Here is a 9,957-nt window from a genome sequence, read left to right as displayed (position 1 = left end):
CGTAAGGATGGGTAGGGAGGGATGTGAGTCATGACGTTATGGCTTAGGTGAGTCATGGACGTTCCTTTGTGGTTGTCAGTGTTCTGGATGCACATCGTGTCTGTTCAGCGTTCCTAAATGATACAACTTCCAGAAGCTTCTCTGAAAATAAAACAGCTCCCGCTCTCAATGCTATCTCAATGCTAATCTCTTTATACTCTGGGCTTCTGGAGGTTACAGTGGCATCATAACCTCATATTTACAGACCAGCGAGAGACGTCACACTAGCAATTAAAAAAGAATACAACAGAACCGAGGAGCTAGACTAGCTCGATTTTACCTCAGCCTCAGGAGCTCCAACCGTAAGACGGTCCGATCGGCTCTTACACAGATTTGTGCAAATTTCTGACATTTTGTCACAAGATGCTTAAACCCCTTTTGTTGTTGATGACAACTTTTGGCTACTCTCTGTGAGGGGTCACCATAGCAGACCAACTGGTCCACACAACAACTTGGCACACGTTTTATGCAAGATGCCCTTCCTGTCACAACCCTCCCATTTTTATCCCGGATTGGGACCGGCACTGCATTTAGTGGCTCGGGTTTTGGGCATTGGCTGGGAATCAAACCCAGGCTTTCCACATGGTAGGTGAGAAACCTACCACTGAGCCAACAACGCCCTGCTTAGACCCCTTTAGTGAATTTTTAAAAAATTACTGTCCTAACCTGTTCTCTCGACTCACCAACAGTGTGTAAAGCCTGACTGTGTTGCATTTGCAACCAATCACCGATCCGGTTTTGTTCCTAATGACCAATCACTGCGCACTGCCGCTGGACCAACTCCTCGTTCTTCAGTTCTCAAGCTAAACTGTTTTGCGTTATGATCAGTCACATTGAATCACTGTTGCTTTTGTCTGTGGTCTTGATCTTTTTAAACGTATTTAATGGCATCATGTAAAAGTTACCTTTGCGGCACCTTGAGGAAAGGTAATTTATTTCTGTAAGAAATCTGTTATTTTTCTTTTCTATTAAAGCTCTATTCTCTTCTTATTTATTATATTCTACGTGGAAAGCTTTCTTCATAATAAAAAAAATGAATTTGTAAATAAATCTCGGACATCATCTATTCCGCTGAAAAGAGTCGGAAGAACTGGATTCCGAGAGGAAAAATAATTTTAGAGCTAGATATAGTCAATGGGTTGAAAAAAACCCCCACATCAATGCCATCTCATCTTCCGAAGATATTTTTTTTTTTTATTTGAAAGCGAAATGTTTAATTTAGCTGCTTTGCTAAACGAGACAGAAGTGAAACATGGTCAGGACCAAAATGATCGAACTTTATGCTGAGTAAACTGTTCACACATATTACTGTAGTTTGGCTAGTTTACTCAGAACTTTCTCAGTTTGACATCTATAAAAAAAAAAAATCACAATTAAAACTACATTTCTCATGTTTCACCTCCTGGAGCATCTCCCACAAGATGGATTGGCTTGATGGAGTCTTCCTCTGTAGCTGAAATCAAGCTGAAATATGCAAGTGATCACAAACTTTTGAGCGGTAGTGTATATATATATATATAATTTATGTGATAGTTTTTGGTGTAATTTTTCAGAATTATACAAACCGGCTTAGAATTGTCCTTGCAGTTTTTCCTTGTATTTGTTTAAACTCCTGTCCTGCTGCAGGACACAGTGCTTTCTTAAAGTCCCTCAGATTTCACTAAGTTGAAAAATAAATAAATAAATAAAACCATGACAGAATCTACATCAAGGTAAAATACCTGAAAAATGTCTTTTAGCCTATAGTTAATAGTTATGATACAACAGATATCTGTGCTTACACACATATTTTAATGACGAGTTTGTGATATTTGTTTAGATAAATATCTCCTGGGGATGTCATTATTCTAATTATACGTCTTTATTATCAATTTTTATACATCCTCTCTGTGAATGAGCTGTTGCTATGGAAACCATAAGGCTCCAGGGCATTAATATAAACCTGCTCTACTGTCAGAGCTTAGAGTTAGAGAGAATTCATCAACACCTGATCCACCAATCAGAGTCCAGGACTCAGCATGTTTATGAGGCTACTGGTACTGATGTCTGTTGTAGGTGTCATTAACTGTGATCAACTCTTTCTCTCTGTTCAGATCGGATCGAGAGAAACCGAGCAGCACCCTGAATAAACTCTTCGGTCAGGCAGACTGCAGAGAAGGCCAGTGTTATGCTGTCGCCCCTCGAACCGTCATCATACTGCACACCAATCAGGTGTCTCACAGAAAATAGGACTATAAGGATCATGGACACAGAGCAGAAGACTGGTAGGTGCATAACATTCATTAAACAAAACAACAGAAAGCGCCTCTATGCCACTAGATCCAGATCAAGAGCCAGGTCAAATCAATCCCTCTATCAATCACTTTCACTGCAGTTATAGAAAACATGATGTATGTAGCTAGTCCAGTTAGATGCCATTGCATTTCTGTTTCATTTCTGCTTTAATCACTAGATTTAGAAGCTGTATTTAACTACGACTGTTTCTCATCAGAGCTAAAAAATAAAAAACAGTGGCAAAATGGCAGTAAATTATGATTTTGTACATTATATAGCTTTTAATTCCTGAAGTCAGAAATAATAATAATAATAATAATAATAATAATAATAATAATAATAATAATAATAATAATAATAATAATACAGTTTAAAATCTTGTTATTTGTTACATTTTTTGTGAAATTTTTAGGAGTTGATTTTAGTGTGTGTGTGTGTGTGTGTGTGTGTGTCGGGACAGTTCAGAAGCATGCAGCCACCTCCGGTTCTTCTCTTCAGCAGCTCAGAGTGGTGAGTAACATCTCCACCGGGAAGAGACTGGAGAAAATGCAGAAGTTCTGTTACACTATTCAGAGAAACAGCTGAAGAACACCGAAGTCCAGACTTTCTGTCCGGGAAGGAGTAATGGTGAAAGAGGGGATGATCACCGGGTCAGAACACAGTGCCTCCTCTCCATCATCATCATCATCATCATCATCATCCTCATCCTTCACCTTCTCTCTGTCTGGGTTTTAAACCCCTGCATGACCTGTGACGTGAGGTCGTGGTGCTTTTAGAGATATTTCAGGACACTGAAGGTTTTACTGTGTGCTCTACTGAATAAATAAAGAATGAAATGTAATATTCCCACGCAGTGTTCACACTTTACTCCTCAGTAAACCTCTAACCCTCTGCACACTTTATTTACGTGTCTTGTGATCTTTTTACGTGTGTCACATGAGTGAAATACACGTTCGCACTCTGAGGAGTCAGTAATAGTGGTTATTTACTATAATCAGCCTGATTTAGAAGTGCTTTAGCCTAATAAATGCTTTTCATAATAAAAACACAGCCAGCAACAGTACATCAGTGAAACAGCAGACACAGGACTACAGAAAAACAGTTTAACTCTTTACATGCAGATAAGCTAAAGAACATTGGAAATGATTATCATCAACTGTTTTGTAGAAGCATAAAACCACAGACACGAAAAACTCACCATGCTCTTTTTACCCTATAGTTAGTTCCTTCAAAACTTTTATGGACAAAAAAACGTTGAGTGTGGTATCAGCAATTTTGAGCTGAACGAATATTTCACTATATTTACTTACCACCGATCAGGCATAACATTATGACCACCTGCCTAATATTGTGTTGGTCCCCCTTTTGCTGCCAAAACAGCCCTGACCCGTCCTGCATTGTGTATTCTGACACCTTTCTATCAGAAACAGCATTAACTTCTTCAGCAATTTGAACAACAGTAGCTCGTCTGTTGGATCGGATCACACGGGTCAGCCTTCACTCCCCTTGCATCAATGAGCCTTGGCCGCCCATGACCCTGTCACCGGTTCACCAATGTTCCTTCCTTGGATCACTTTTGATACATACTGACCACTGCAGACCGGGAACACCCCACAAGAGCTGCAATTTTGGAGATGCTCTGATCCAGTGGTCTAGCCATCACAATTCGGCCCTTCGTCAAACTCGATCAGATCCTTACACTTGTCCATTTTTCCTGCTTCTAACATCAACTTTGAGGACAAAATGTTCACTTGCTGCCAAACAGTAACAAATAACTAATTTAGACTTTATATCTGCTATGCTTTAAATTTATCTCATATTTTATTTCAAGTTACTCACTTAATTGACCATGTTTGAATTTTTTGTCAGTCACAGGCTTCGATCTTAAACGCCACTGTAAACAATAACACAGGTTTTTCCTGGAAATGACACAAAGTTTTAGACGAAGTCGTTTGTAAAAATTTTACTTCGACGTGTGTTTGGATGAAACTTTCACAGCCAGAATCTGGTGAGAAATAAATACACTTCTGTGTTGTGATATTTAGGAATCAGTAATATAAGCATTTAACATAAGCATTTAACATGACAAAAAAACTGATTTAAAATAGACATTAGAAGAGCTGATGATGGACACAGACAGTCTGATCTCACTGTCAGGAACACAGTGATGGCTGTGAAAGTAGAAAGGCTTTCTGTATAAACGAGATGAATTGAAGAGTAAATTGAAATACTTTGCTATCCGGAGGCTGAATATTGAAGGGTGTGAAGAATAAAACTCAAACATCCTTGAAAAATGAGCTTAAAGCAAGCAGATTTCTTATTACAACTTTATTAGGTTTCGTGCGTCCGTTTTGAGTCCAAATCCAGTCGTGAAGGAGGAAACCAGCTCAGAGGAAACGTACAAGCTGAATAATAAAGTGCCTTCTGTACTAATTTAGTTCCAGAGGACAAATAGAGAGAAAGGAAGAGAGAGAAGGGGGGGAAGGGGTGGGGTTGTCATGACGCGGAGCTGGCGTGTGTGTATATAAAGCAGTGGCGAGTTGTACAGAGCATCAGAGAGACCAGCTGCGGAACACACCTGTCTCACTGCACCTCCACCTGTCTCACCGCACCTCCAAGCAGAACCCGGCGCCGATCCTCAGGGTGAGAACTCCTTCGTTCCTCCTCTCTCTCTCTCTTCCTCTCTTCTCCTCCTCTTTCCACACACAGAGGCGCCTACTCTCGCTTATTTCATCTGTCTGTGTTTCTTTTCCTGCAGATGCAGAAGTGTATTGGTGGTGTTTGTATCTCTCTGGTGTTTTGTGCAGTCTTGACCGAGACGCTGGGAATGGTCATTGCGGTACGTCACACGCTTCACGTTTACACTTTCTTTTATTTCAGTTTAGAAGTTTGGAAATGTGAAAGATTACAGAAGAGCAACAGAAAGATTTGCAATTCTTCAGATGTAAAAGTTCTGATAAGAGTGCGATATTACTCCGAATTGGGTCTTTATTTTAATGCAGTTTTAGATTTTGTTTGGCAGATTTCTAAAAGTGTTTATTTAAAGAAATAGTCCTCATAAAAATATGGCATGAAAAAGTATGTGTTAAACAATAGCATATAGTAATATTCATTCCTAGAATGCTGCTGCTTATTATTATTATTATTATTATTATTATTATTATTATTATTATTATTATTATTATTATTATTATTATTATTATTGTTATTGCTTTCATGCATTTTTTCCAGTCTAAATTAGTCCTAAGTGATTAGGATTTCATGAAAAAGCACAGATCTTTACACACATTTTTGCTCCAAGATTTATTTCCAAAATATTTTCCTATCACTGATTTACTGCTCAGTCTCTCAACAGTATTTTAGATTATCATGCCTTAAGGTTTTTGCACTTTATATTCATTAAAAAATGTTATAAAAATAATAATAAAAAAAAAACTAAATAAAGAAAAAAGAAAAATACAATAATAATAATAATAATAATAATAATAATATTTTTTTAATATTTATTTTTAATATTCAGGATTTTCCTGAAGCGCTAAATGAATTCTTACAGACGCAGAAACACAGCAGATGTAAGTTGATGATATTTAATGAAACGTAATGAAGGAGAGAAAGTTCTGGAGCAGTAACGGGCAGGCGCAGTGGACACTACTAAATCCTGATGCAAAGTTTGTTTATAGTCTGTAGACCATCACATCTAAAATATGGCATCATTTACAGCTAAAGAGACCTCTTTACAGCTTCACAAATTATAATAATAATAATAATAATAATAATAATAATAATAATAATAATAATAATAATAATAATAATAATAATAATAATAATAATAATAATAATAATAATAATAATATATTATTAATAATCCACCGTTAAATCTTTCCATTTTAAATGCCTAATAAAAAAGATAATGCACATACACACACACACACACACAAACACACACTCCTGTACATAAAGATGTATATATATTGTTATTTAATATTTAAATGTTAGTGATATATTAAAACTATTGAATAAGTAAATACTACTACTAGTAGTTGTAGTAGTAGTAGTAATAATAATAATAATAATAATAATCTGTTAAACCAGAGAGTAAAGAAGGCTGTTGTGCTGCAGTTTTGTACAGGTTTCTGCCTGAGTAGTAAAGTGTGTTTTCAGAGATTTCAGGATGTTTCTTTATTTTTAAAAGAAATAAAAATCTAAATGAAACTGTTCTGTTCCCTTAAATTCCTGTGTTTCTCTCCGTTCAGGCGAAAGAGAAGCGTGGCTGGACGCTGAACAGTGCTGGATACCTGCTCGGCCCCCGTGAGTGCACACACACACACACACACACAACACAATCTCACATACACGTATACAGTCATATACACACACGTACAGACACACACACACACACACACACTCACTGGTGTCGGTCGTTGTTCCTGAGCGGTTCTCTGCATCAGCTTCTGTGATAGATGTCAGCAATCGGATGATCAGACGATCAGACATAAACATTACGCTGTTAATAATGTACCGACTTCAGATCACCACAGGATTATTTTAATGACTATTTTAGGGACGTTACAGTTCCAGCTTCACCTCTGCGCTGACACTGGAGACTCCTTCCATTAGTGTTACACAAATGTCACTCGTTGCTATGGAAACGATAAGGTATCAGAGCGAGTGCTTTAATCTTTAACCTGCGCTACCGTCAGAAATGCTGTTAGAGATCATTAATCATCACCTGATCCACCAATCAGAGTCCAGAACTCAGCAGTGTGTGTGTGTGTGTGTATGTGATGCTGTTCATCTAATGAAGTGAACTTCACACACTGAATGTCTCCACTGATGGAGGGATTGTTGTGGATGATTTCATTTTCCAAACAAAAATGCTGCTTTGACTGATGACTTTAGATTTTAGAAAACAGCTGTGTCCTATCTCACTGCCCGAAAATATCACCTCAGAGATCTCCATCCACACACCGATTCATTATTTGTCCTTACACTGTGTGTGTGTGTGTGTTAGATGTTAGGTGAGTTGCTCAGGGTTTTGTGTGTAGTGTATTTGCATGTGTTATGTGTTGTGTTTTTTGTGTGTGTGTGTGTGTGTGTGTGTGTGTGTATGTGTGTGTGTAAGCTCAGGTAAACTTGCCTCATCCGTGTGTTTCAGGTCGTATTGATCATCTAATACAGATAAAGGAAGCTCCCAGTGCAAGGGGGAGAGAAGAGCTGCTTGGTGAATGTAAGCTAGCTCCTGCAGGTCGCTAATGTCAGCACGGGGAATTGCTCTGTGATTTTAGCGCTGTGTGTGTGTGTGTGTGTCAGCAGCTGCTCAGTAATCTGTGATCTGCAAAAATAAACATAAAAATAATGAAAAAGTCAGATTGATCGTTGAGCGCAAATCTGTAGACGTGACCATTCACAACAGAGCTGCACGATGGACAGAAAAACGGATCAGTTCATACTAAAGCTGTCCACTGCAGTGTCTCTGACTGCATGTGCAGCAAAATACACTGAGAATGTGGATTCTTTCTTCTTTATTCCGTCAAAATAGCAGCAAGGTTTCACTCGTTAAGGCGAAAAAAACACAGAGTCAGACTTTTCTAAAAGCAGACAAACAGTTTTCTCTGAACAGCCAAAGTCATAGGATAGAGGGGACAGTGCAGAGCCGTGTCCAGTGCAGGACTGTCGCTAATGTCGCTAACAGCTGCTTCAAACTCTGCTAGATTCATCACAAATCTCTTTAAAAGAAAAAAATAAAGTCACTCTGGAGTTTTACGTCCCTCATATGTCTATGCTGCACTTCAGCAGGTTTAATGAGTGTTTCCTCTCTAAACCTAAACTGTGAAGCTAATCTAGCTAACCATTAAGAAATGTTACAGCTACCAGTTTAGCACTGAGTAAATCACTCACGTGAGACCAGTTTACAGAAAATAGCACAACAAAGCTGAATGTTACAAATAAATATGTAAAAAAATCTATATTAGAATATTAGAATAAATGAAATATTTGTCATTCAGATTCCATCTGAACTACAGCGCTGCCTTTAAAAAATAGGCCACACCTCCAAACAGACTATAAGATCATTATTATACACACGTGAAGAGGTTATTAACACTTTATAACACTTTATGTCTCATTAACACAAATTCACTTCATCTGTAGCGTGTTTAAAGCAGCGTTATTTCTGTGCAAAGCGTCAGCTTCCTTTTTGCCTGTCTGTGCTGTGAGATTCTGTCGTTTATTCTCTCTCCTGCTATCTATCTATCTATCTATCTATCTATCTATCTATCTATCTATCTATCTATCTATCTATCTATCTATCTATCTATTTTTCTTTCTTTCTTTCTTTCTTTCTTTCTCATTACTTTTGCATCAACCAATTCTTTTTGGTATTCTCTCTCTCTCTCTCTCTCTCTCTCTCTCTCTCTGTGCTCGTTGCCGTGGCGATACTGAACCCTAAAAGCAATCCCGAGTGACTGAAGCCCTGCAGGTTGCCTGAAAACGGGTGCATCATTTCAGGATAATGCACCTCATTTGGGATGACTGTGTGTGAGTCCTGCTGTGTGTGTGTGTGTGTGTGTATTACATTTGCTTGTGTTTTGTGATTAGATGGCATCGACAGTCACAGGACGCTCAGCGATAAACACGGTCTGGCCGGGAAGAGGGACGCTCTCATGTTGGACGAGATCAAATCCGGTAACAAGCTTGTGTGTTAAATGTCAGGGGTGTGGCTTAATATTCAAATGAGCACGGTTGATTGACAGTTCTCTGCCTGAGCCTCAGACCGAGGATTCATATAGCAGTCGAGTCAGTGAGGCGGAGAATGGCCAGTGTGCTGGCAAATTAGCCAGAAATGAACGTTTATAAAGAACCAGGTGATGATACTTGCTAAAACGGAGCAGCAGGGGGCGGGGCTTATACCTGTACCAGATGATTGACAGCAAAAGTTTTGTCCATTTCTGTGTTCCATTTTTAAATCATGTGTTGTTGTTTTTTCTGAAGGACCTCTGAGAATAGCAGACGAAGACATCGTGCACACCATCGTAGACTTCCTGTCTTATCTCAAGCTGAAAGGTGGGCGTGGCTCAGAGCATTACACTCTGAATAAAAATACAGAACCTAATGTAAGGTGTATGTTTCAGACATGGGTGCCCTGGACAGCCTACCCTCCTCTCTCACTTCAGATGAGTTCACTCAGCCCTGAAGCTCACACCGCTCTCCACCCAACTGACCACCTCTGACCTCTGACGTGCGCTACAATGGAACTGCGTCGCTGTTGTTTTTGTCGTGTGCTACACTGTAACTCTGACTGAAGTGAAGAATAAAAGTTGCATTTAACTCCTGCTGTTTTACATCCTTTCATTTCTGAGCAGCTCCACACACACACACACACACACACATACTGCCAGGCCCCTGAGCAAGGCCCTCAGCTGAATAAATGAGATAAATGTGTATGTGTGCGAGTGTGTGTGTGTGTGTGTGTTTGTAGAGTGATGTGTAGTTAAATCTCCTTCACTGCTGCTGCTCCTTTCCTCGTTTTTTTCGCGTCTACACCAGCGAGCACGAGACTCACATAAACATCTGAATATTAAAGCTGTTTTTGAAAATCAATAGCCATCAGAGTTTCATACTCAGGGTAAACATCACTTCAAAGCT

General features: G+C 38.9%; 1 protein-coding gene across 2 annotated transcripts; it reads left to right on the top strand.

Annotated features, from left to right (window-relative positions):
- The first annotated feature begins 4,877 nt into the window (after positions 1-4,877).
- On the top strand, positions 4,878-9,637 carry gal (galanin/GMAP prepropeptide). 2 transcript variants are annotated; one of them, XM_058397522.1, is made up of 7 exons: positions 4,878-4,956; positions 5,072-5,152; positions 6,567-6,621; positions 7,469-7,540; positions 8,911-8,997; positions 9,304-9,375; positions 9,444-9,637. In XM_058397522.1, exons 2-7 carry the CDS (start codon positions 5,072-5,074, stop codon positions 9,503-9,505), a joined length of 429 nt encoding a protein of 142 aa, XP_058253505.1. In that variant the 5' UTR covers positions 4,878-4,956; the 3' UTR covers positions 9,506-9,637. The 2 variants fall into 2 exon arrangements, with proteins under 2 accessions (XP_058253505.1, XP_058253506.1); XM_058397523.1 differs by lacking the exon at positions 7,469-7,540.
- Positions 9,638-9,957: the final 320 nt, after the last annotated feature.

This window comes from Hemibagrus wyckioides, linkage group LG08 (assembly GCF_019097595.1).
Source record: "Hemibagrus wyckioides isolate EC202008001 linkage group LG08, SWU_Hwy_1.0, whole genome shotgun sequence".
In the NCBI taxonomy this organism is placed as follows: domain Eukaryota; kingdom Metazoa; phylum Chordata; class Actinopteri; order Siluriformes; family Bagridae; genus Hemibagrus; species Hemibagrus wyckioides.
This window is presented reverse-complemented; position numbering and strand designations above follow the sequence as displayed.